Raw genomic sequence first — 26,915 nt, 5'->3', positions numbered from 1 at the left:
AGAACATGAGTGGGAATTCTGCTTTCACTAAACTGTTACAAAATACGCTTTTAAAATCGGAAGAGTTTGGGAGCTGTGCTTTTCATGGAAGTACTGTGCAGCGCGAAACTTGCCAAAAACTAATGGATTGTTTGCAGGAAATTGGAAGTTAAAGTGCGTGAGTCAGTCTACTTCAAGGCTGAACAGTTTCCACTGAACTTAAATAATGAGTGCCAAGACCTAGAGACAGTAAAATCAGCTGCAGCAGTTTTCTTCAGTTGTTTCATCCAGGCACTATAGAGGATTCTGTGTTTAATGAAGTCCTCCTTCTCGTTCATCAGGCTTTAAAAGTGTTAACATATGTTGTTGTTACTGTCACTGAAACCTTTGCAGAAGCAGCAGCAACCCAAGTGTTTTTATTTTTGCTTCAGAGCAGCTACTACAGAGTATGGGCTAGAATGTGCAGTTTCAGGGATTTCATCTGCAGAAAACAATCACCCACTTTTCTAATGTTAATCTCAAGAAGAGGGAAGGATCATTTCTTTATTAAGAAGTGACATACGTTAGCTTCACACTTTCTTCTTAATGTACACAGATCATTTACTTTTGGAGGTGTACAAGGATTTTGATGTCCATATTGAAAAAAATCAGATAAATAATTATTAATAGTTTTAATTTATAACAGATCTTATGCCCAGAGAATGTTTATGCACTACAGCCTTTTAACGGGGTACTAAATGAATCTTAACTCTTTGTAGGAATTCAGTGAAAGAATGAGATGTTGCTGTATATGCACATGGCTTAGATTTCCTTATGTGAGTTGTTTACTTGGTATATCTGAATGTAAAGGGTGGTTGAGAATGGGTATGGCCTGGTGAATTCTTTGTTTATACCTGTCGTCTTGCAGTGAGAATCCTGTTCTCCAATTTGTATCAGTAATGGAGCCTTGTGAGCATTCCTGGGTTGAAGTATCACTTTGTGTACCAGTAGGACTTGGGACTTTGGGTTCATACAAGCAGGTAGATGATGTGCATCTCTCTGTTTGCAGTTGCTCATGACAATGTCACTGCTGACCTACAAAGATCACGGTATGCCTGGAGTCACAGATTTACAGAATGGTAGAGGTTGGAAGGGACCTCTGGAGGTCTTCTGATCCAACCCCCCTGCCTCAGCAGGGCCACCTAGAGCCAGCATGTCCAGATGGCTTTTAAGTATCTTCAAGGGTGGAGAATTTACAGCCTTCTCCTCATGAGAGATGCTCCAGGCGACTATTTGTGTCCCTTGACTCCATATGTCTCTTGCACAGGATAGCCCAGAAATGGGCACAGTACACCAGGTGTGAAAGTGCATGTGCAGAGCTCTCCCCAGTGTCTCCACTGCTTTTCCACCATGCATAGCATCCGTCCACAGCAGCTCTTCAGCTGTGGCTTAGCCAAGAGTATGGGCATGAGGTTTTAAGAAAATCTGAGGATGTTGCCGTATGAAATTCATATGAAGTTGGCCAAGTATTTCTTGGTGAGATTTAGTCTGAGTAAATGTAAACATAACATTATTTAGAAAAGCAATTAACCACTTTTTCAAATGGAGAATAGCCCTGGATCAGGAGGAAAGAATTGATATTTTTTATTTCCTTTTTTTTCCTGTTATTTTTTTTTCTTCAGTTAGATGGAAACATGACAGAAGTTTTCAAAGCCAACTAGAGAACTTTGCCATGCTGACTCAATATAACATTCTGTTGTCAAATCTACTATTTGGCTCTGAAAATCCCAACCTGAAATGTGGCCACCTAGAGCACACCTCTGAAATAAGAGCTACAGACTTGCTGTGTTAATTTACATGCCTGGACAAGGGTGCAATTTCTATTTCTTTGTCCCCAAAACATAAACATTTCCTCTGTGTGTTTCATTGGAGAGACCATTTAGAAGGTCCAGAGAAAACCGTTTCAGGTCTTGAAGGAAAAGCTGAATTACACTAGTGGGTAATAAATAGCTGTCACTTTTCTAATGTTTCTAAATAGGAATTATAGATTTGGATTCCTTATCTTAATGTTTTACTTAATAAGCAATTAAAAAAAAAAAAACATACAGAATCAACGAGTCACAGAATCTTAAGTGTTGGAAGGGAGGGATCATCTAGTCCAATCCCCTTGCCAGAGCAGGACCACCTAGAGTAGGTTACACAGGAACTCATCCAGGTGGGTCTTGGATGTCCCCAGAGAAGGAGACTCCACAACCCACCTGGGCAGCCCGTTCCAGTGTTCCCTCACCGTCACAGTGAAGTTTTTCCTTGTGTTTCTTTGGAACCTCTTACGTTCCAGCTTGTACCCGTTGCCCCTTGTCCTATCATTGGCCATCATTGAGAACAGCCTGGCTCCATCCTCCCAACACCCACCCTTTATGTGTTCGTAAACATCAATGAGGTCACCCCTCAATCTCCTCCATGCTAAAGAGCAACTTTCTCTCATACCTGCCAGTTAACATAAAAACAGAGAAGCAAAGACCTGACCAGCTCAGCATTTACTGGCAGGCATGTACAGCTGTAGATGAGGATGAGATGCATATGATGACTTTTCAGAATGCTCTGCCAGCCTCCAACAATTAGTCAATGGCAACTCTTTTTATGCACATTTACTAAACCCCTCTCCAAATACTTCCTTGGGTAAATTTCCCCTTTGGCCTCTGACCATGTGGAGGTTTTGGTACTTTTGGTATACTGCAGTTTCTCAGTTTTGCCATGAGCTTTCCAAACACTTTAACATTGATTGTATTTTCTGGAATATTGTTTTTTGAGGGCTCTCTCCCTCTTCACGTTCTCTGCTGAATGATCATGTGGTCTCAAGCGTGCATGACTTCATGTGCACAACAGGATTTTAGAAAATTCCAGCATTACTGCTATGGTTTCATTAGTCTTACAAGCTGGCTGAAAGATGGAGTCTCACTGTGATCATAACCCCTAGGGCATAGCCTTCCTGGAGCCAGTTCAAGTGTTTGTATGGCTGTGGAATGGCTGTGATAGGGAACTGAGGAGGGGTAAAACTAACTTTTTTTTGTTGACCAGTTTTAATCTGAAGCTCTTTCCTGATGTAATTTATAATAGGGCCATATGAATGCTTGTCCAAGAGGTGATGATCATGTGGGACTGAGAATGCGCAACAAGTTTGGGAACAAGTTGCAGTCACTTCTTTCGAAAGCAGTGACCTTGGTACAGGTTCCTGCCTTAGGTTTGGATATTTAATTATTGCCTCACTTTCCATTGAGGAGCAGTGATGAAGATTGAATTTGAAAGACCATGTGAACTTTCTAGACAAAAAATGTTAAGCGTTATTAAGTGTGAATGTGGTGAAAGGCTTAGCAGACAGGTGTGGCTTAAAGAAATGTTTGAAATCCAGTAATTTAGTTCTAGGTTTAATTGAAAGTTGTAATCTCAGCAATTGGTGCCAATGTCTTCTAGGATTTAAATCTAACACACTGAAGCGTGTAATTTAAGGCTTTACAGAACAGTGTTCACGCATCTACGCTTATCACTCAGCACGTGTTAGCATTATTCCTGTGGAATGCTCTTAATTAAAACCCACTATTTGCTTTTGTTGCTTACTGTCATGAGTGCTTGGTAAGGTTAACAGAAAAAAAAAAATTAAAATCAGAATTATTTTTCTTGGAGATATGACATAATTGGCAGATGCTTTTGTAACGGATGTTATCATTAACATACAGGAGGTTTGAGCAAGAGACTCTTTGATCAAGTGATTTCTGTTTTCCTTTTGTAAAACCTAGTATTAGTTTTAGTATGAGGAAAGGTACTTTTAAGTGAGTACACTAGAAAACAAGACACTTCTGCAGTGAAATAGCTACTAGGACATGTCTAGTTTCTATTTTGTACTCTAACATTTCCTACTTAAAAGCTAGATTTGGTTTGGAAAAATTATACCCAGAAAATCTCATAATAAATCAGAGAAATGTTTTGCTTCTTACTTGAAGAGGTGGCACAAGCACCAAAAGAAGTTTTTTTCTGTTATGACATTGCTTCTTTCTGAAATTTTTTGTTGTTTTATTTTTGACTGGTCTATAGTTGATGCTCAGCAGAGATAGGGTTAATTGTTTCAGTGGGAGCAACCAAAGTTTTAAAAATTAATTCTAACTTTTTGACCCCATTAATTGTAAAACTACCTGACCTATCTTGCTTACTGTAACATGTACTGTAAAAATAAAAAAGGCTTTACTTGCATCTTTAAAAGATTTTGTAAGCTAACAATTTAGCATGTGTGTCAATACATATTTCAGTGGGCTTATGATATAATAGCTAGAATGAAAATTAGATCCAAATTTGAAATAGAGTTGTTGGGCACATGTTTCTGGGAGTGGCTGGAAGACCTTACTGTAGGGGAAGGTTCAGTCATGTGCACACTGTACCTAGAAACCAACAGGGTGCTGTTTCTGCTTAAAGCAAGTTGCAGAATGTAAAGCAAAGAACCAATTAATATGAAAATTAATTTTTGTGCTTACCCAAAAAGCTCCAGCTATGGTCTAATTAATTTTCTTTGCTTTACCTTCCAAAAATATTTCTAAAAATTAAATAAAAAACATTAAAGTATTTCAACTAACCAGTAGGTTGGTTTGAGTTTGGTGTTTTGTTTTTTGTTTTTTTTTTTTAATAATGCCATTAAAACTTTGGAGAAAAAAAAGAAAACCAAAACACTTTGGAGGACCAAAACCCTGCCCTGTGTTAGAACCAGCACTTACAGGGCTGCAGAGCTGTTTAACTCGCTCTGCACTGTAACCACAGAGTAAGAGCTGAGAGAAAACTGAACAAAGACAGATTGCAGGATTTAATTCTGCCTGTTGTTCAGAAACAAGTATGTTTTGAAGTCCACAGCCTGAAATATGTATAAGAATACTTAACTTCTGTACGTCTGTGGAGCTATTTTGCTTCCAGGCATGGAGCTGGCTGCACTTTTTATTTTAGAGTGTTTCACAGAAGTGAAGTGGATCCTGGCAGTGCCCTCTGTGGGCTGCGATTCACCCGTGAATGGATGGGGAAACTGAGGCATGGTGCACAGAGTACAGCCAGCTCCTTTGCTTCCTCTGCTCTTCAGACTTTCTGGATCACTCTGCTTGTTCCCTGCTGACTTGCTGTCTTCCAGGTTATTTTGTTCCTGTGCTGCTTTAATATTTTTCTCCTGAAGACCACTTGTTAATTTATCTAACAGATAAGAATTTGTGTGTAGGATTAGCAAAAACCTTCTTTGGTTGCACTCACCCTTACCTCTTCTCCCCTTTTTTTCTTCTTATTCCTGGTGACCCTTCTTTGACTTTTATTACCTTTTAAGAAGTAGCAGAATCAGGCCATTAAGTTGAAGTGAATTATGAAATAGTTAACCCTGTTGTTCCCCTCTGCAATGCCAACCCCACACATACCAGTTACACACAGAAGCTTCTTGCAGAAAATTTTTGAGGACTTTTTTTTTTTTTTGTAGAAAAATGTTACATCTAAGTATTTGTCTCTAGCCTGGATTGCAGGATATGTAAGATGCAAGAGGGATAACACCAGAAAATTCATTTCCTCGCACTCTGAATCCCTTGTGTCTCCAGGAGCTCTACTTTTACTGTTTTAAAAATGAATTTTGGATTTAAAAAAATATACTGCAAGGTTCCACACTTTATTCAAGGAGTTAAAAGTCTGGAGCTGTACTTGATGAGCCAGATGGTCTTTAACAGTAACATTGTTCATATTGTTTAGATTATCCTGTTGCAAGTACAGTGCCTCGTTTACCTTTTATGGAAGAAAGTGTGGAAAATTGACCACAGATGTAAGTAACCAAGAATGATGGCTGAGGCAATTCTTACCAGGCCTCCCTCTCTAACACGCCTGATCTTGCAGATAAAAATAAATAGAGAAATGTGAAGCAGCATGAGAAATATCTAGTGTTACCTATTTAAGTGTTTAATTTGAGCTCTGTGAGCTACTAAAATCTTTATTTTCTTAGACTGAGATTTCTTCATATTGAATTAGTTTCAGTCTCTCAGTGTAGGCAGCATGAATGTAGATTTTTATCCAGGTACTAAATAGCACATCATTATATATTTTTTCCATCCTGGTTGAAAAAACAGAGGTGGGAAGAAGCCAACTACACTGGCCTCAAACACGCTTTACAGTCCAAAAATCTTCATGAGAAGATTGGTACCCATTTTGTGCTGTAATGAGAGAGCACAGACTCTCCATTAATATTGATTTGATTGCTATCAGAAGCAAAGGCTGTGCCAGATTAATTAAGAGGTAGCTCATTGTTACTGCTAATAATGGACTGCTGAGTTTGTGAAGCATCTTGCAAGATGGTTCCAGATTGAAATAAACTTTTTTTTAGACAAGTATCTCTTGTGCAGTATCTGGAGTTGGAAGGCTCGGTGCTTAAACAAAACAAAAAGAAAATGCTACAAATGAAAGCAATAAAACCATTTTATAAAGTCCTTTTGTCTCCTATCACTTTTCTGTCTCTTCCCTCATTTCCTTCCTCTTATTAGAAGCTGCTGTCAAACTGCATCTGCTTATGGCAAGTGGTTCCCTTTGGAGCCCCTATGCTGATATTGCTGCATTTGCATGCAGGTGCTACTGTGGTGGAGTACAGCCTCTTGCCTGCCCTGGCAAACCAAAGAGGGCTGAAATCGCAAACCAACAGGTTTACCATGTGAGGGTCCAGAAACTGAAAATCTCCTGTATGTTCATTGAAGTGGATTGGCTGCCTGGTACTCTTTTAATAGGGTGGTAGATTCGTTTGACTATTAAAGGCAACATCTTCCCTTCATTATGCTGAGCCTTGATTGATCCAGGAAACATTTTCCTTTGCCTATGCAGTGCTTTTAAATTTCATTTGGACAGCATTGGTTTATAGAAGCATAGACTGTCAGATTCTCTTTCTGATATATTTTACAGACTTTTAAAAAAATTGTCAGGAAAAAGTGTTATACAGGAATCACAGGAGGCTGGAGATAGTGTACTTCTCAGCATAATCTAGCATGTAATGTAGAATCAGCAGTTAACACTGGAAACAGACTTATAAGGCAAAGTTCGAACAGTCAATTTAAGGTGCCTATAAATGGGATGAGAGTGTTAATGGTCTTTTTCAAATTTTTCATATCTGCATTCAAAATATAATAAATAGGATTAGCAGCAAGGAGCACTTTTTAGTAGCTTGTGATTCTGCTCCCTGCAAGATCTGGAAAACAAGATCTATTGCATATACCAGCTTTGGCTCTGTGCCTGCAGTAGTAGGGTGGAGACGGGGGAAGCCATGAAAGCACAGATGGGGAGGAAATGGCAGCAGCAGCACCAGAGTGGAAGAGTGGAAAGGTGACAACAAACAATCACCTTGCAGAGGAGATGGACAAGGTGCCAGGAGTGTTGGAGTGTTCAGGAGGTGAACAGTTTGAGTCAGAATAAAATGAGTGAGAGAAAAGTGATGCTGTGATGAGCTGGTGAAGCTTAGAGAAGGTAGGGGACTGCTGCTGAAGTGGACCAAGCCAGCAGCCCTTGAGCACTGGCTAATCCTGGTTCTGTTCTAAGGCTGCATACAAATTCTCATTTTTTTTGTCTGTCTTAAAACAGTGATCATGATCACTGTCTGCATCAAACTGATATCTTGAGGTTTGAAGTGCCTCTGTAGTTCTTAAACAGCAGAGATGTGTTGACCTTTGTTTGTGTCCACGATTGATAGATGCTTACATCATTGACAAATTAAGGTTTTGCTTTTTCCTGTTAACACAACAGAGCAGCAACCATGGCTATGAAAAGGGTTTGAACACCATCCTAGCTGCTATGACAGACTTGTTAACTGCAATTGGGCTGCACAAATAATAAAGGGCAGGATTTGCCTGACGTGTCCTGTAGTGCTAATGAAAATGGAAACATTTGAAGAAAACCAGAAGCTTTGAGGTCCCTGGTTATATCTGGAGACCTGACAGAAAAACTAGGATTAACTTGTTCACAAATGTAACATTTCATAGGAGAGTTTAAAAGTGATCCAGATCTCTTGGAGAGATCACGTTTTATGCTTGAGCTGATAATTAAGAGCCTCACCTGCGTTTTAACTCATTCAGACTAGAAGTAAATACTAAGATCAATTAAAGTCAGAATGTTTCAGAAAATAGTTTTAAGGCAAGCCTTTCTAAGAATAAACACCTATGTCAATCGAGATTAAGCTTTCAATACGTGATTCACAAGACACCAGAGATTGCCCATTAGATAAAGCAGAATTATTGATTGCTGTTAGAACTCTGGAGAAACAAGACGGAGAAGTGTTGCTATCTGAGCAGAACCTGTTCAAGGGAGTACTCAGGAAGAACAGCAATGCCACATAACACAGTCAAGACTCTTCCTTGTGAAACATTGCTTTTGCTGTCAAAAAATATCAGAGGGGCATGTGCTGAAGATACAGGGCTCTATTGAATTTATCTGTGGTGACAGATTTTTCCACTTTTAGTCAATGAAGGTATTACTTGTAAAATGTTACAGGAAGAAAGCAAAGAGCGCTTAATCAGTTACAGCTAACCAATACAGTAGTTCCTGACCTGGTCCCTAGAGGGTAGGGTTGACATATCCTTATCTAGTTCTGTACTGTGGTTCTTACAGGCCTGCATCACAAAGGAAACATGATCTCTTTCAAGTCAGTGAGACCTTTCTCTGTAATCTTTTAAGTGTTATGATACAGGTCAAAATAGACCATAGAAAACACAAGTTTGTGGACCCCAAAACCTAACCAGTGATGTTTATAAAAACAGAAAAGTAGCCTCTTCTGCTAGCTGTCTTCAAAACAGACCGTGAAATCGAGTAGAGCCCTGTAAGACAAGCAAGGAAGGGTTATGTCACCCAGATACTGACCATCAGATTGTGTCTTGAACAGTCCGTGTGCTTTGAATCATGGCACTACCATTTTGGGGATTTAAATCCAGATCTCAAAGAGGTAGAGTATCAGCTTTACCGAGTGAGTTAATAGAGTTATCTTTTATCTCACCATTCTGGAGTGCACACACATAATAGAAGTGCTGTAAACTCTGCCCAGTTCACTGAAACTTTAGTACAATTCGGTAGCAGCCTACCAAAGTCCAGGAATAATTCTGTTTGGTTTGAAATTGCCTCAGTGGGAGTTAGGAATTGGAATTGCCTCAGAAGAATGGCGGCAACACAGTAGCATGTAGACTAGTGTCTTTATCTGAAAATCTAATTGAAAATTAGGTTACTGAATGTGGAGTTGGAAATAGTCTGTTGTATATGTGATGGACAAAAAGATCTCTCTGTTTTTCTAGTGCCTGTGTGGTATTTTGACTGGTTGCTTTTCATCTGTTTATAAATATAGGATTCACAGAGTGAAGCTGTGTTGTAGAGGGACCATAAATAGAGAGAATGCTTTCTCAGTGGGACCTGAGCCCTAAGCTCCAACAGGCATTTCTTGATTTGTAGAACAGACTAACGTCTTCTGATGAACATCACTATGTAAATATTGGATGCTTTTGTTTTTAGTGTACCCTACTACTTCTTATTCCTGACAGATATGCTGGGAATTTTCTTTTTTGCAAACAGTGCCTGTCTTAGGAGAAGCCTGTTTCCATGACTAAAACTATGATGAGAGCATCAGCCTAGTGTGGTTCCAGGAATAACCTACACATCAGCTATAATCTGCCAAGAACACAGAGATTGGTTATTGAGATGAATGGTTTTGGTTAATATGCACCACAAAGTAGAAAAAAAAGATGCCCATATATTTTAGTTCATAGATAATTATCAAGAAATTGTGTATGGAGAAAAGTAATGTATGGTTGGGGAATAGAAATATAAGCCTTGAACTTCCTATCCTAAAAGTATAAATCACTGCAAGTTTTAAGGCACTTGCATGACTCATACACAGATGTCATAGACCAAATTTGCTGATGGAAGCTGGATGAGACAAATTCGGCTACATTTTTATGATATTTTTCCTGCTGCTCTTAGCTTTTTATTTACCCAAAGTAATACAATTTTCCAGAAAAGTGTAACAGCTCCAACATATGGAACCGCTATCCAGTTCACTGCTTAGGTGCAAAACTGCATGGGAGCAGTGGTGTGTCACTAAATAGCTTACTGCATGTCAGAGAAAGTAGTCTCTCAGGAACCGCATTGGCAGCTTGGCAGTATTCTGGAAAGGAGATCTCAAGATGGAATTGGTATATTAATGCAGTTTAGTGAATAAGACCCAGGTCCAAAGGAAATACAACTCTACTTGTAATGTGAAAACTAAATGGAAATCAGAGACAGAGAGAGTAACAAGAAAGAGGGGCTTGTTAAATGCACAGGTCTATAAATCAAGAGGTTTTTCTCCTTACTGCAGGACAAACTTTGAGCCTATTTTGACTATCCTTGTAAGTACAGTTTTTCACTTGAGAAACAATATCATAACACTGAGTAGGCTATTTGGTAACCAATTGTGCTGTCTTTACTCTTGCTGAGTAATATTTTTGTGCCACAAGAGAATCATCAGGAGTTATCTTTTAGATCTGATCTGTGCTAGTTTTATGCTGCTGAGATTCTGGTGACTTTGAGGTTGTTTGTATATTTTCAGTAGCATTGCTTCCAGCACAACTTGCAAAATGAGAGGAGAGTAATTCCTGCATTCAGTTTAAAATGTCAATACCTAACAAGTCAAGAAGCTGGGCTCCAGGTGAAATTTTAGACCTCAGTGTGTCTTAATTTAATGGCAGGGAATGAGACTTGCTTTGTTAGTAAAGAGGGAGACTGTATGGATGTTCCAAATGATCTGATTTTGTGTACATGTATTGTTGTACTAAAGATCTTGCATATGAGGTAAAACATAAAAATGTGTGTCTTATCTATGGCTATAACATCATTCTTTTCCTCCTCTGCCTGTAGGGAGTAAAGTACTGGGCCTTCACGTGTTTAGTAACACTTGGACCTTGCAAGGTACACTACAAACAATAGTAGCATGCTGAAGGAGCTGTAATCCCTTAAGATTTTGTCAACATCATTTTTAGCCGTTTGTCAGGGTGAGCTATGTCGTATCAATTTGTTAAGCATCTATTTTTTCTCGTTTGCTACCCAGGTCTAGTTTGAATTGCCCACTTTGAATTACATTTGTCAACACAACATTTACTTGCATTATTTGGGAAGGATACAGTTTGATAGTTAGCATGTCTAAAACCATAAATCTTGTATCTACTTCCTTTTCATTACACACTCTGTTTTGGAATTCCTCACTTTGGTATTATAGCCCTCGTGAATATGGAGGGGAGGTTAAGTGTCGCTCATACCCCCAAAACCACCATTGAAATCCCAGGTAGTAGCCTCATGTTTTCCTCTTGAGAACGAAGGAAGGCACAAAGGCAGTTTAGAGACACCTCTTTCCTTGCTGCAATTATATACCAATCAACTTTGGCAGTGCCAGAAATCTGACCTACAATTTTTTGGTAACTGTGGTTTGTATAACTCTTGTTTCTGCTTATGTATGAGTTCTGCTTTCTCATCTTCCATTTATGTGATTCCTGGCATTTTAAATTCAAGTAGATTGGATTTAGACTTTTTGTAACGAATCTGCATTGGTTTGTGTTCTGCATACTCCTGAAGTAGCTGGGGGGAACCTGATAAGCATGATTTATGTGTATCATTTAGAGACGTAAGAAAGCATCTGATTGGGTTTGTCTTTCTTTTGTTAGCTCTTTCTCACAATTCTAATCCCCATTTTACTGTAGCATTACACTATTGAGGAAAGAAAGATTCTTCAAAGGTAGCATGCTTGCCATATTTAGAAGTAGTGGTACTTAAAGGAAAATGGCTCAAAGGTCTTTACAGCAGATTTTCTCTTGCTGATTCTCGTGGTAGCTCAGATCATAGTTTGCAAGATATCTGACTCATATGTCACCAACAGTAAATTTAATTCACCCGTCTCTGTTGTTATTTCCTGACTTCAACAGAATATACTATGGGTAGGATACTTCTGTGCAGCACTGAGTTCCACTGCTGAAAAGCATTTTGTTTAAAAGCAGAAATGGGTGGTGATGCTGCAGTGCATTGCATATGGCAAAGGAGAAGAAGAACTGACAAGATTTGGCAATGTTTATTACTGCAGTGGTGAGATACTTGGAGTCTTCTACGTGGTTTCTAGGTCTCTCACACACAGCAGAGTAAAGGAGACATAAACATTAAGGACCTGACCTGTAATTTTCCAATTGAAATCTGTCAGTATAAAGAGTAAGCCAAATTCTCTTCTGATATCAGTCAATGCTCTTCTGTTGTCTTTAGTAAGTCTGTGCCCATTTTCAGTGGCTTTCTATTGACTTAACACAATTTCTTAAACATAAAAGCCTTGTTTCAGGTCTGGGTTGTTGGGTTATATATTTAAATTGGAGGCATGTCAGTCCTCATGTAATCAACGCTTTGAAGAAGATCCATGGACAAGGTTAGGTAAAAATGCATTTTTTTCCCTACTACTATCTGGATTTTGTCAGAACCTTGATAATTTTTATCCCATTTGCATCAAACATGCAGGTAACTTTAGAATCCTGCATCTGTATTGTTTCTAGGGAAGCAAAATAAAATTACAAATGACAGTAATTGACATTACATGCTTTAATTAAATTTCCTCCTCTGTGAACCAAAACCTTTTAAGCAAGTATTGCAGTGCTATTTCTGTATTTATGTGTTACATGGGTTAATGTGCTATGTGGCAGATACGGTATTTATCCATTTTCACAAATTAAGCTATCAGTGTCATGTTGCCTTCGAATTGTTTCCTGTATCGATGGCCAAAACCACTTGAAAAAGATTTTAGTCCTCCCTGGCTATACTTCTGTATATACTTTGTAAAAGCTATACTTTTACAAAGCTGAAAATTGTGAGGTTGAAAGTGAACCCTAAGGAACAGTTTGGGAAGTGCTAGGCCTAGAGCACCTTACCAATGTGCCAGGTTTTCCCTGTAGTGATCTCTGCTAAGAGAAGGGAGAAAAGGAAGAGAAGCACAGGCTTTTTGAATGATGATCTTGTTGTTAGATTACAAGAATTAAAAATGGTCCCGCTTCAATTTATGTTTCTGCCAAGTGCAAATGGATTACAGAGAATATGATTAGAAATTCCTCTACTTGGTCCCCAGGCTATGCACTTCAGACCTGCTATTATGAGCTTCTTATGCCCTCTGAGAAAGCAGCTCTGCTTTAGCTTATTTGCAGCTTTGTTTCTCTACTGGAATTACACCTATTAGAACATGATCTTTTGTCTACTGCTGTAGTCCAAAGACTCACTGTAAAAAAAAAAAAAATAAAACAACTTTCATTTACTTTTTTTTGTAAAATAACTGGTTTTGTGCATGCAAAAGTGTGCCAGTTTATAAATAGGTATAAATAATCATCTATTGAATAGGTTGACCTGATCATGCAGTTTTCTGTGGCTTCAGACTTTGTGACTTTTCTTAACATATAATCACCTTCAGCATCCTCCTTGATGTTTCAAAATGGAGCATGGTTTTCCTTTAGCTGTACTTACCTTCCAAACAGGATTGCCATAATAGAGTATCTGAGACACTTATAGTTCTATTCAGAAATTAAGAAAAGGAAAGCTTGGTAAAGAACTGCCAGTTCAGTATTATCTTTTCATTGAATGCTGTTATTCAGCAGTTCAGCAATCTGGACTGCAGGAGTCAGAACGGGGAGCCCTATTGCATGAGGACAGCATGAAGTAGAATTGTTCGCAGGGGAAAGATGCTTTTAGGAGGGACCCAGTAGCAACAGACCAATGTGTATCAGAAACTCCTTAGAACTGGCAGAGTGTGGTTTTAGAACAGTGATGAGAGCTCTGTGTCTTTTTCTGCAAGGGGTCATATCTGATAAGAAACCTGGGGGAGGAATGTTGCATAGCACAGCTGAATAACCCTACACAATAAATACCTCTTAGTTCTCCATACTTGCCTTTAGGCACTTGTGTTTTAAATGAAGTTCAGTTGGAAACTAGAAAGGTGACCACTTTCCCTGACTTATGGATGTGCCAGAGATGTGTCACTTCCCTCGTCCTGCTCCAAGTTGAAACAGATACGTAAACTTTTTACAGCTTCTGAAAAGTTCTAGTCTGTAGAAAACTTCATAGCACTTTGATTTTTAGCCCAAGTAGGTAGTTGCTTTAGATGATCTTTTCATTGCCTTCACTCTCTGAAAGTACCCATAGCCCATAAAGCTAGTTAATTTCTTACCTGTAGTTTGTTACTCTTTTCATGATTATACCTCTCTTTTCCTCTACTTTTTAGCTTTTTCTGTGCTTTTGACTGTTTTAGAGCTTAATCCTCCTTCCATGTGAGTTTTGCTGATTATTTCAGTGAATATTGGTGATATCACATGTGTTCACAAACGAAAAAAACAAGGAAATTTCACTTCCAATATTGCCATGTCTGTGCCTAGACCTTTCCTGTACTTTGAGGGGAATTGTGACTTCATTCAGTGGTAAGGTAAAAAGGTACAAGTTACTACAGCAGAAAGGAGCTGTGGCTGGTAAAGACATGTGTTTTACACTTGCTTTTTGAGCATTTTGTTCAGTTATATGACTGATAACAAAAGCACACAGTCAAACTGCATTCAGAATGCAACTTACCAGGCTGCAAAAAGCAGATTTAGTTTCTTTTGCAGATGGTCTATGAGTCTCATGTGGCATCATATTAAATTATATAGGCAGTCAGTCACTTGTTCTGAAGCAGTGCTCAGAGCTGAGAGTTGTGATGTGTTTGGACTGTTCTGTTGGAAAACAGGCTCTAAAGCTAATACAGCTTCTCTGAAGAGCAGCAGGAAAGGGGCCTGCAGAGCAGGGGGCTTCATACACCTTAAAGACTACACTTCTCCCTGTGATGCACTATGAGGGTGGCCCAGAGACCCTACGATGGGCTGTGGAGCATTTTGCCCTAAAGGTAGGAGATCAGACCAACTCAGTTGTTTTTTATCTTCTGTGATACTTTAAGGATATTGTTTTCTGACAACCTATTTTTGCAATAGTAGGTTTTCTTTGTTTTTTGGTTTTGAAGGTTAGAATGGGAGTTTATTTTCTGCTTGCCCTTGTAAGACTTTGTTTTTCCTGGGTAGAAGAGGAAGAAAATACAGTAGTTTGTTAATTTTGAATGCTATTCCATGAAAATGTTTCTGCAATATGATTGAGGTAGAAATAGCAGTTTCATCCTAGTGGTATTTCCTAAGAGTATGTTTTTCTACTATCTTCAGTTTGATACACATTCAGTCCTTAAATAATACTGGATTCAATGTGAAAATAGTGATTTTTATCAGCTGAATTTTCACTCAGGGAAAGTTGGTATTTGTAGTCAAAAGCATACTTGAGATAGCTTGTTAGAAAATTGCTATGTGCCATGCAGTAGGTAAGTTTTAATATTCACTCTTACTAAAACAAAAATTCTGTAGTACTGAACACTTTCTCATAGGAATATAAACATAAACTCATTTTTGACATCAGCAACTAAGGGCTGCAGATTATTTCTGGGAAACTGAGGGTGTTAGTGTTAAGAAGCAAAACCCTTTTAAGCCTCTTTACTTGGGTGATTATATTGCTGTTTTTGGTGTGTTCACCTGTGAAGTAAGAAATACAGCCACACCTACCATTAGAATGAATATTTTCCACGCTGAAATTAATATATTAGTAATGACAGCTACCCATGAAATGCATTTAACATGTAGGAGTTTACACAGAGATGTTTCCCTTGTCTGGCAGCTCCTGACAGGTGGTAGCAGGTGCTGCTCCGTAGGTACAGCTTGCTCATAAAAGACAATGAATGTTGTTGCAATGCATGTGCCATTCAGAGCTGTGGATTTACCCATACAGTGCTGGTGCTTAGGTTGCTTGCAGCTTGGTCCTTGTAAGAAACATGTGAACACCATAATCAGATGAACAATAAGATAATTTTTTTGAGACATGGCATTTTAAAGTTGAGGCAACTGTTTGAGTTTGATAAAGAAATGAACAAGATCAGGAATGCACAGGAGGGTACCTGGCAGTGCCCATTAAAGGCAAGGCACAGGGCTGCATGAAAATCATTATCTGAAGAGTGTTCTCTTTGCTGTGATATGGGTTTGGAAAGCAAGAGGTATGAGTATTTCTGACCATTCTGTGTCAGGCTAAGTGCAACAATACAGACAGGTTTTTAAGGCTGTATTTTTAAGTTTCCAGTTTATGTTATCAAAGTCTTGTCTTGTAATATCTTATACTTTTATGTAAATGTGTTTTAGGAGAGTACCACAGCCATACTATTGATCATACCGCACCATCATTTATGCCAGCTTACTGAAGTCTTGCCTCTAGTCAGGGGTTGCCACAGCCCTAATATATCCTCCCTGTCCCTGAAATGACCTTTCTTGCTGTAAGGCCGGGTTAGGACAGGAGAGCTTCCACACATCATGAGTGCTTCTTGATCCACACTCATACAAAATGAGGATGAGGAAACAAATTTGCCTTTTCTATGGTTCTTTCTGTTACAGTCCAAGCCTGAAGTTTTTCTGCTGTCAAAATCCACATCAGTCAAGAGAACCCCAAATAGTGGTTCACTCTTCAGTATGCTAGAAGATACAGTTCTACCATTTTGTTTCATTTTCCTGCCCTTGCCCAAATCCAGCTCATTTTCTTTAGCAATGTCGCTGAGTTTCTGTTGATCCAGCCAAAGCCACAGCCTAGTTTTTCTATTTTGAAGGCCTGTCTTTAGATCCCAATTCCCAAATTAGATCCTAATTCTGCCCTTGACAAGAAACTTTGGTTCCATTGGACATGTTGCAGACACTTTTAGGAACTATCTTTGTGTTAGGTACAAATGTTAAATGTACCAATATGTACAATATTAAATGTAGCAAGACACTGAAGAGCTTTAAAATGGAGGGAGAGAAAAAAGAATTAGATGTTGCAAGTTGGTTCTCATTTGTTGTGCTGGATGTGATAACCATGGTTAGATGCTCAGGATTGATGCAGAAGGTAACAAAGCATGGACTGCAAACTGACAGTCATGCAAATAAGTAATGCACCTGCATATTTGTATCTATTATTTGAATTTCTTCATATCACCCTTATACCATCTTCTTGTGTTTGCCACTCGTCTGGCCTTGGTGTTGCCCCTAGAGTTTATCTTGGTTGACTTTGATAGCAAAGAAAGATCTTGAAGCATGAGGAACTCTTCAAAGATAGTAAGGTGGTTTTGATTTTGTTTCCTGTATCACAAAGTCATTTATTGAAGATGACCAGATGCTTATATTAAAACACAAGCAACTCTAGGAAATACAGTTTGAAAATAGCGGCCATGTGGGATACATGAAACAACTTGCAGTCCCTGAAAAGGAATTTGTAACTTTCTAGTACACATAGTATTTTTTCTAATTCTTCCAAGAAGTAATCACCTAGATTATTGAGATGCAGTGGGCCTGACACTTAATTCTTTCTTCTTTAAAAACAAGGCTTATATATACAAGAAGAAAAGAACAAGAAATTCAGGAAATCCTCAGCTTGCTACTAGTGTGCCCTCACATTCCTAAGAACTATTTTTGGGCTTTCTCTTAGGAATAGCTAGAACTTGTTGAGCTGGGAAAGGCTTCTTGGAACGGATCTTTGGTTTTGTCTTCTGCGTGAGCGCCTCTTGTTGATGTTGAAATAACTACTGTTAGCTGGTTGGTGATTCAGAAAATGAGGCAAGGCAATCCTATAAAATCAGCTTCTCCACTACACAATCTTTGGAAAAAAATGTTGCAGTAAGCTCATGAAGATATAGGATGAACAATTGCCTCTGCTTGCTTTGGTTTAGGACTATACCAAGAGGCCTCCGACTTTCTTCTGGATGTTGCTACCTGCAGATTTGTTATAACTTGAGAAATATCAAAGCATTGGTGAGGAGATTAAAAATGCTCTTCCTTCTGCCTGCATATAGCCCCAAACACTGTACATATAGTTCTGAGATATTTCAATATCTCAATAAATTTGGAATCTTAGCTGTCTAAGGATTTGTTTCAATAAAATACTTTTGCATTTAAAGATACCATGTGCAGACCAGCTAGCAACTTGTAGATGTCATCTGCATAAATACCCTCAGATTTGTTGGTAGGGTATTTGAGGAGTTTTCAAGCTGGGATCAGATACAGTGCAGTACATTTTGATAATGACTTGGAATGGTCATAGCATTTCTCATATACATGATTTGTTCTTCAGTTACGAAAAAAAAAATCAGTATAATTTGAACTCCTGTCTGTGTTTTTTTTCCCAATACTGTCTTTTGGGGGTTTTTTTTCAGTGATATTTTAAGCACACCTATAGAGTGACAGGCTTTTTCAAAACATCTGCAAATACTGCTTATATATTTCAAAAGACGTGTTGAGGGGATGTGTGGAAGGAATGAATGGTATGACTGGCATCTGTGTTAGCTTGACACTGCACTGCTTGTTACCTCTTAGAAACTACAGGGAGATTCTGAGAAATGACCTTCATCTATATGAAATGTGAGAGTGTATAATGAAGCTACTTGTGACATGGTGAAGAAAATCACATTTACTCTTTAGAGGATTGCTTGCTCCGTGTTTTGTTTTTGATTTTTACCTACTCAGACAAGAGATCTGGTGATCCATGGAGGATTTTTTCCCTGCTCATTGCAAAAATAAAAAGAACCAAACAGCAAGCTTGTCACTGAGGTACTTTGCAGTGACTTTGGACTTTAAAGAAAGTTCATGGTAATAAGCATTTCATTTGTATTGCATACAGGGAAATTTAATTAGAGCGTTTTTCCCATTCTATTTTACGAATAGCATTTCACCCGTTCTTTTTGTGTGTATGCCATGTTTGGTTTAACAGAGAAATGAGAAAAGAAAATAGATTCTTTTTTGGAGGCTGGGTTCTAATGCAGTAACATTAAAGGCAGGCACATTGTTGTCAGCCAGTTTGCATATTTATTTACTTTTACAAATGGTTGGCTGGGAGTCAGCAGTTAATGGAATGAGAATGATGTTCCTGTACAGATCATTTCCTGAGAAACATTTTCAATTACAAACATATCTCTGCTTTTCTTTCCTCATTTGTTATGTCTTGGAGAATAAATGGGGAGTAGCATTTACAACTTAAGGTTTATGTTCTGAAGACAATTTTAACAATGATCCCCACATAAAAAGTCCCCTTTGTAGTTGCAGACATATGTTTATGATGTTTTGTGCTGTGAATATCAAATTTCTGGTGGATGCTGTGTCACATTCTGCAAACTTGTAAACATCTATAAATCCATTGAATCATTTTAGTACCGTGTGTAATGCAGATTTATTGTCTTTTGTGTGGATTTCTTTTGTTTCAGAGTTAAAGTTGAGCTGCCAGAATCATATTGGATGAATTAGCTATTCAAGAAAATTAGGCAGTACCATTTTAGATTAATATTTTCTTTTCCCTTTGTGAACTTATAAGATGCACACACACAAGCATTAGAAAATAACATTTTTGATGGATGGCCCAGAAAGCGATTGCATAAGTTTGCTTGACTAAACAGTGTCATTTTGTAAAAGCTCAAACTAGAAGTTTTTGAAAATGCCCTTGCTGTTTTTTCTCCCATTCTCTGACCATCTTAGGCAATTTGGATCTTTATTCACATTTGCTGGTACAAATTTAGAATTAATTCACTGGAATTATATTGGGGTGTAAAACTGGAGTATGTCAGGAGGAATAGGAATCACACTGAGCTGGTGAGGTGGTATACATCAGTATAAATCCACTGAAATCTGTGCAGATACAGTAATTTACAATCAAGTCTGCCTTGCAGACTATCAGGTCAAAAGGAGAAGTAAAGCTGTTCTTGTGCTTACATGGTTACAAAATCAAGCCAGCAAGTTCATGAGCATCTATCAGAAATTTGCAACCAATAAAGAGAATATGAAACCAAAAATTATTGATCTCAATTTGACTCAGCTATAGTTAAATTAATATGTCTGTCTTATATGAGAACAGTAAAAACATTTCTTACTGAAAATCAGCATTTCTAAAAACTGTGTAATTTCTGGCTACATACAGAAACATACGTAAGCATAGCATGCATGTTTGAATGGTATATATGAATACCCAGTATTATTCTGGCAATACAACACAATAGCCTTCTGAGTTGTGCTTGTTTCAGGAAAGAGTAGCTTAAGATAGAGATGCAGCACATAAATCTACTATCTACCATAATAATCCATGATATCAGGTAGTTTGACTTTTCACATTTAATAAAAAACTCCTGAAGTCACGTGAATGTCAACAAATCTCAGCTTTCACAAAAAAGCCCCATCCTAAAACCCAAACACATACGCACACCCCCAAACACACCTGCCCCCAGGTAAATGCAACCTTGAAAATGGCAAATACCTGGAATGGAAAAACCTTACGTTAAAGAATGGAAGTTAAAGAAACTGCAGAAGTGTGTGTGTGTGTGTGTGTGTATTTAAATATATGCGTATACACCTACATAAAATTCCTGGTTTTGAAAGATTGAGGTTAGAAGCATTGTGCCACTCTGCTCCTCTCAATTTAGGGTTCAGTTCTAGTTAATCACAAACTTTTGGAATTAATGTGTTAGTGTTGTAGCCCTTGAGTAATTTTAGTTTTCTAACTATGGAATCAAATATATGGAAAGTTATGGCTGTGGAACTCAGAGGAGAGACCATTTCACACTACATCTTGCTGTATTTATTTTATGATTCTTTGGATAGATATGCTAAAATACATCTGAAGCACAGAGTGCATTGAATGATATGGCATTTCTGAGCTCAGTTAAATAATAAGATGTGTTTTATTCAAATCAGAATAACAGTAAACTCTGAATACTAAACAGGGCAGCAAAAAGCCTTCAGCACACAAAATAAACAAGTAAAAAAACCCAAATGAAACTGTCTAATAAATACAATGTGGAGCAACAGGCTGCATGTACTAGAGGAATTAAGCCAATTTAAACCGTATGGGCAGTACTCCACTTTCAGATGTGCTTGGCGTCCAGCGTTTTCAATGGCCGTCGCATGCACGCATCAAAGGGCAAAGTCTGGCTCAGAGTGCCCATGGGTTTGATAGCGTAGGTTTATGACCTTGTAATCCTAGAGCATCTAAACCAGTAAGAACTCTATCTAGCTTAAAATAGCTGCTGTAGTTGCTGTTGATACAAGCTTGTGGGCTCTCAGGCTCTGGGGCCAAATTTGATGCTGGCATGATAGGAGGAAGTCTGTTGACAGCTGATAGCAGTGGAGTTGCACTTGATTACATCATAATAAATTCAGCATGTGGAGCTGAATCAGAAATCTGAGCAGGGGTGTCCATTCCTTATTCAGAGTTAAATCTGGGATTTTTACATTGCCAATCCACAGAGATTTGTCTGGCTGATGTATAACTGTTGTTTTTAAGGGTCTTGCTTTAAAAGTACATTTAACCCGCAGTTCCATTTGGCATGGTGACTCTAAAAAGAACATTAAGGCCTGAATTTTCCTCTTGCGTCCAAAAGGATTAAGTCCCTAATCATGCCAATATAAGCACAAGAACAAGGCCCCTGGTAACTGACACACTGGACCGCAGCAGCAGCTGGGAACAGAAAGGTGCTCTTAGCTCTAATTGCTGGAGTCACCCAGTGGCCATACATGCCAAATGTCAAGCAGACAACTCTGTGGATACTGTCCATCAGAGGAACTGCCACCAGTCACAGCACACTACTCTGGCAACTGGTGTGGTGTAGATGAACTACTACAGCTATGTCATCTACTCACTTCCCATGTCTTTACACATAAGACTCAGAGTGGAGATCTTGCTGATGCTTCAAGTCTTTCCTCAAAGTACTTAATGAAATTAGATGGTTTTATTTTAGTTTCAGCTGCTGAAATATTGTCCAAAACCTGTGTGTTTTAATTAAATGCCGAATTGGTGATTTTCATGGAAATTAATTAAAAGCAGATGAAAAATTGATTCCTCTGCTGGAACTGTAGTATGCAAACTTTTAACCTCAGTCACATTTCTGTGGTTCCTTTATAAACACCTGAGTGTACAATGGTGGTTTGTCATGGAACTTTTTTGATGGAAATTCTTAGAAAGTGATGCTGTACTAAACAATACATCTTCTCTCACTTTGCATACGACTTGATACATTGCATGTGTTCTTACCCGCACCTTTTAGTAGTAGTATTATTAACCTTGCATATTGGTTGTGTGCTGCAGAATGCAGTGGCTGAGGAGCAGCTGTCCTTTCTGGCAAGCTGGATCTATCTGGGGTATTGTATCATCTGGAGATGTGTTGGGTAGGTTCTGCAGGTGGCTCAGGCAGGTGTGAAAAATCTATGTGATTTTGGTGCGCTGCTTGGGGGGGGAACAAGACCATCTCCCATGTCTACCTGCATACAGCAGAGCAGGAATTAGCCCCTGCTATACAATAAATGTAACACTTGAAATGGGATTCTAGAAGAGGGCATTACATCAGTTTCTCCTCTATAGTCATCATTATTTGTATTCCATGTTCTCTTTCCATGCAAAGATATGCTGGGTTTTTTTGTTTGCTTTCTCTTATTTTCAGAAACTCTGAGAAAATGATGGTCATGTTATTACAAGTAATAGTTGTGCAGGTTGGAGGACAAATACGGGGAGGTTCAGTGAACCTTATAAAAGAATGCCTTACTAAATATTCAGCCTCTGCAGGTCCACTCAGTCTCCTTGGAGAAGTGCCAGTGAGCTCTGCCAGTGGGTCACTCTGGAGAGAGGAGCAACAAGCTTTTTGTGCTGTCCTTTGGGACAGGAGATCTCAGTGGAGCTGCTTGTCTTGAACAGATTTTGTTTACTATACACCTTGTTGGGATTTATGGGAAAAGAAAATTTTCTGCTTAGGAACCTTTGTGCAGAAGTCCTCTGTGAACTAAACATTTCAGAACAGAACGACTTGCACATGGAAGTTTTCCGTCTGCTGATGATTTTTTGCCTATAACCATTTTGAACAAAAATGAAAAAAAAAATAAAGAAGTTAATAAAACCAACAATGATTATCTCTGAGGAGTGCTAACAGTTCAAAAAACTGCCATTAAGTGTAAACAGTTCCTGAGACTGTACACACCAGAGCAAATTTATTCTTGCTGTAACTCCTTGGAGCTCAATGGAGTTACATGAGGGATTAATTTGGTCCATTGCTCTCAGCCATCAGTTTGAGAGGATATACAACAATCGAGGGAACTATTATTGTCAACATTGTTTTATGACTCTTTAAAGTTGCTCAGTATTTGTATTTTACAGATATACAAGCAGGGTGAGTGTGTGAAGTTAGTGTTTCTGTACTAAAGATAGCTGATTTTTCATAGTTGTTTTTGTACAATTAAAAGTAATAAGCTTTCTAACTGCTGTTAATACTATGACTCTTACATAGATGCCTGAATACCCCTACACAGACTCTTGAAACTTGCACAGACATTTCATCTGGCAGAGCACAAAACATTTCACAAAGCATCGAAGAGATCTGGAAAGCTTTAAGTATAGTTATCACACCAAGTGACTACGTGTCACAGTGTTTATGTGAAACTTAGTTTAGGCAGAGAGGCAAAGCTGTTTTCCAAAAACTAACTTACAAGACAGTCATGAGGCCAGGAACAAAACACAAGATCTCTACTCTCACTTTGTACTTTTCTGTTTTCTCCAAACCTAAACTGTTCCTGTAATTTTCAAAGTAAACCAAGGAAAGTTTCAAATAGTAAATTTGAAATGTTATGTGGTGAATCTATATCTACACATAGATCATGTATTTAATTCATGTCAGAAGATGTATGCAGCTACCTGAATCTTTAGTATGCATATTTGATTCTTGAATTAAGTTATTTAACTTTAAACTCTGACTTGGAACAGTTGTGCTAACAACTGTTTCTAGTAATGGTCTATATACTGGAAAATATTGGTCAAAACAACACTACTTGCTTGTCATTCGTAAAATAGAGAGCCTCTTTCCTGCTTTGGTAAAGCAGATTTGCACCGATTTCTTGGCTACAAAGCAAGGTACAAACTTGTCTGCTCACCCAAGTGGGTAACCTCCCCACACAGTGCTGTGTGTTCTTCTGTGGCGGTAGCATTACTGTCTTGACTTGTTTGTATTGATTCTCTTATTGGGCAGTGAAGAAAGGGTTTTGTCTTTGTAACCTGTTAAAGTTGTGGCATCCAGAGGAATGAATGAAGTTGCTCTGAATGGTACCAGGGACAGAACCTATACAGTACAATACTAATGGCAGAACTGCTTTTACAGTCTTCTGGATCTTTCTGTTCCTGTGTTCTCATAACATGCGTTAGAAGAACATGGTTTTTTTTGTGGCATTAGTAGACATTGTGTGAGTAAGAACTTGTCTGTATTGCCTGACAACTGTGGGCATCTCCAAACTATGGGATCTTGGATTACTTCCCCACTACCGTGTCCAAGTTCTTTCTCAACTTCCGTCTGGACTCCACACTTAAGGCAGTATTTTTGGGAGTTCATCATCTTACATCTGTATTCACCTGCTGTGGTTTCTGCTAAGAGAGGCCAGGAACATGGGCCAGAAGCATCCCACAGTCTGCCGTAGCTGGTCTCTGACCTGAACAACAGAGGCAGCTGTGTGCTGTGACTGCACCTTCAGTCCTAAATAGTTTATCAGTCTGGCAGCTCCCATGTGGATATATAGGCTCTTCTCACGTAGCAGAATTTGAAGCATCTCGAAAGCAAGGGTGACATAGCTGAGAGCAATAATCATTTCCCTCAGCTAGAATGATTCATTAATGTTAAAATGTCAGAACCATTAAAATGCAAATTTGAGCACAATGGGCCTTATCCTGGAAGAGTTTTGAAGAAATTGCATTGATTCCAGTACCATTATCCATGAGATTTGTTGTCTAGGTCTCCCATTTTTGTTAGCTCTATCTTATTGCTGTAATTAAACCTAGTGGCTTATCTAATGGACTTGTGTTCTTATAAAGAAATTAAGACAATTAATGCTACTTTTAGCAACACTGAAATAGTAAGTAAAATTGAATTGAAATTTGACCAAGCTCTTCTTTTTTTATTTCCTAGTATCTGAATTACAGGAAGAAGGAATAAATGCCATTAACTTACCTCTTAGTCCGATTCCATTCGAACTAGACCCTGAGGACACTATGCTAGGTAATTCAGAATAATTTTACATCTCAACATAAAAGCTTGATGTAAAATAAAGTGTCATGCCTGTAATAGTTTCTAATACCTTTCTTTTAAACCTGGCAGAAGAAAATGAAGTTCGAACAATGGTTGATCCAAATTCAAGAAATGACCCAAAATTACAAGAACTAATGAAGGTAATGAAAAGCATATAAACACTTTCAGGAAAGTGAAACTGTTTTTTAATGTCTCTTTCATCTCCACACTTCAAAATACTGTTTAAATGTTAGTTAAATGAAACTATATGGTCTATACATCCCCGTGAAATGGGCAGGTCTTTCTTTCTCTAGATATGGCACAGAGAGACTTTAAAAATTTGGATTAAAATCCTAAATCTAGATTCTTAGTCCTGTTCCACTCCCAATCTAAGATCGTACTGACTTCCTTCATAGTTTTTGTGAAGCTAGAACTTTAGCAGGAAGCTTCATTAGAATCAACTTCAACACCTTTTACTTCACAGTAAAATTTTGAAGTCCTACTGAAATCAAAGGACAGATTTCACTCCATATGGCACTGCATTAATCTGATATTTGTTTAGACTTTGTGGGGTATTGACACAGCTACCTCAGAAGAGTCCTTTTTAAGTCCTTCCTATTTTCTTCTGGTGATGTCTTAGACTGACTGTGTTTTGAGCCATTTCAGCTTTCGTATTCTTTCTGCTAAATATTTTCATCATTGTACAAAATGACATGTGTTTTAAATTGCAAATGAATAGTGTGCAATACTGCCAAATTTGTGTTTCCCATAAAGGTATTAATTGACTGGATTAATGATGTGCTGGTAGGAGAAAGGATCATTGTGAAAGACTTGGCTGAAGACCTGTATGATGGACAAGTGCTGCAGAAATTATTTGGTAAGAAATAATATATGTGCATGCTGTTGGGGCACTTTGTCAGTAAGTGGATCACTTGTTCCTACTTAGGAGCCTTGGTATCATCTTACATTTATGCCACTAACTGATATAAAAATAGCATTATATTATGAGACCTTTGAGCAATAGGCTGTATGCACAATCCTCCAGTGCAACGTGTGGTGCTCTGTAGTTGATGAGAACAGCATAAAGCCTACCTGGGGTGCTAGAGAGGGAGGGTTCTTGTCTTGGCAACAGTATACACTCCAACTAAATTTACTGTCTGCATATGTGCTGTACAAGCCTTACTGTGTTACAAGTGGAAAGTATGTTTGAAGGCATGGGTATTTTCAGTACAACAGTGGATGTTTTTAATCTCTGCTGGTTCCATACCATAGTGTATTCACATTGTGAAGTTCCTCTGGAAAGCTGGAATTTCTTTCTGATTTGATATTTGGCTTTTAGCATTACTGAAGTAATGGTGCCCAGTAGACTGCAAACTGAGCTTCAGCTGAGAAACAGGGAAAAGAAACTGCTCATGCAGGGCTGACATGTGCTTTTTTTAACTGTCGGCTTGGAAGCCATTTTCTTAGTTATTACAGCTCATAAAGTCTCCAGTAAATTTATTTTCAGTATCTTAAATGAATCTTGAAACATCATGTGAGCACTTCTAATAAAGACTACACAGACTATTCCCTTCTATGAATGGTTAAGCTATTGAATATATTGTGATGGACTGGATATGCTTCAGACTGAGCAATTTGATTCTTATGGGCAGATCTCCAGTGACTTCATGCAAACGCCAAAAAATGCCTATCAGATACAACCTGACCCTAAATATGTATATACTGATCCAGCACTTACTGATTTCAGTGAAATCTTTTCCATTAGCCATAATTCTTCATGGATCAAATGTATGTT

The 26,915-nt window shown here is 38.3% G+C and overlaps 1 protein-coding gene across 2 annotated transcripts in view; it reads left to right on the top strand.

Annotated features, from left to right (window-relative positions):
- The window catches only part of PARVA (parvin alpha), a 66,792-nt gene that overhangs the window by 16,795 nt on the left and 23,082 nt on the right, over positions 1-26,915 (top strand). Inside the window, exons 1-4 of one of the 2 annotated variants that reach the window (XM_061999744.1) lie at positions 14,824-14,899; positions 25,022-25,111; positions 25,211-25,281; positions 25,895-25,997. In XM_061999744.1, coding sequence (XP_061855728.1) covers positions 14,872-14,899; positions 25,022-25,111; positions 25,211-25,281; positions 25,895-25,997 — 292 coding nt within the window. In that variant the 5' untranslated portion in view covers positions 14,824-14,871. Of the gene's footprint in view, positions 1-14,823; positions 14,900-25,021; positions 25,112-25,210; positions 25,282-25,894; positions 25,998-26,915 lie in introns of those variants that run through there. The other variant, XM_061999743.1, reaches the window with a different exon arrangement.

This window comes from Colius striatus, chromosome 7, assembly GCF_028858725.1.
Source record: "Colius striatus isolate bColStr4 chromosome 7, bColStr4.1.hap1, whole genome shotgun sequence".
NCBI classification, from domain to species: Eukaryota; Metazoa; Chordata; class Aves; order Coliiformes; family Coliidae; genus Colius; species Colius striatus.
The sequence above is the reverse complement of the archived record's forward strand: the minus strand, read 5'-3'. Positions and strand labels throughout refer to the sequence as shown.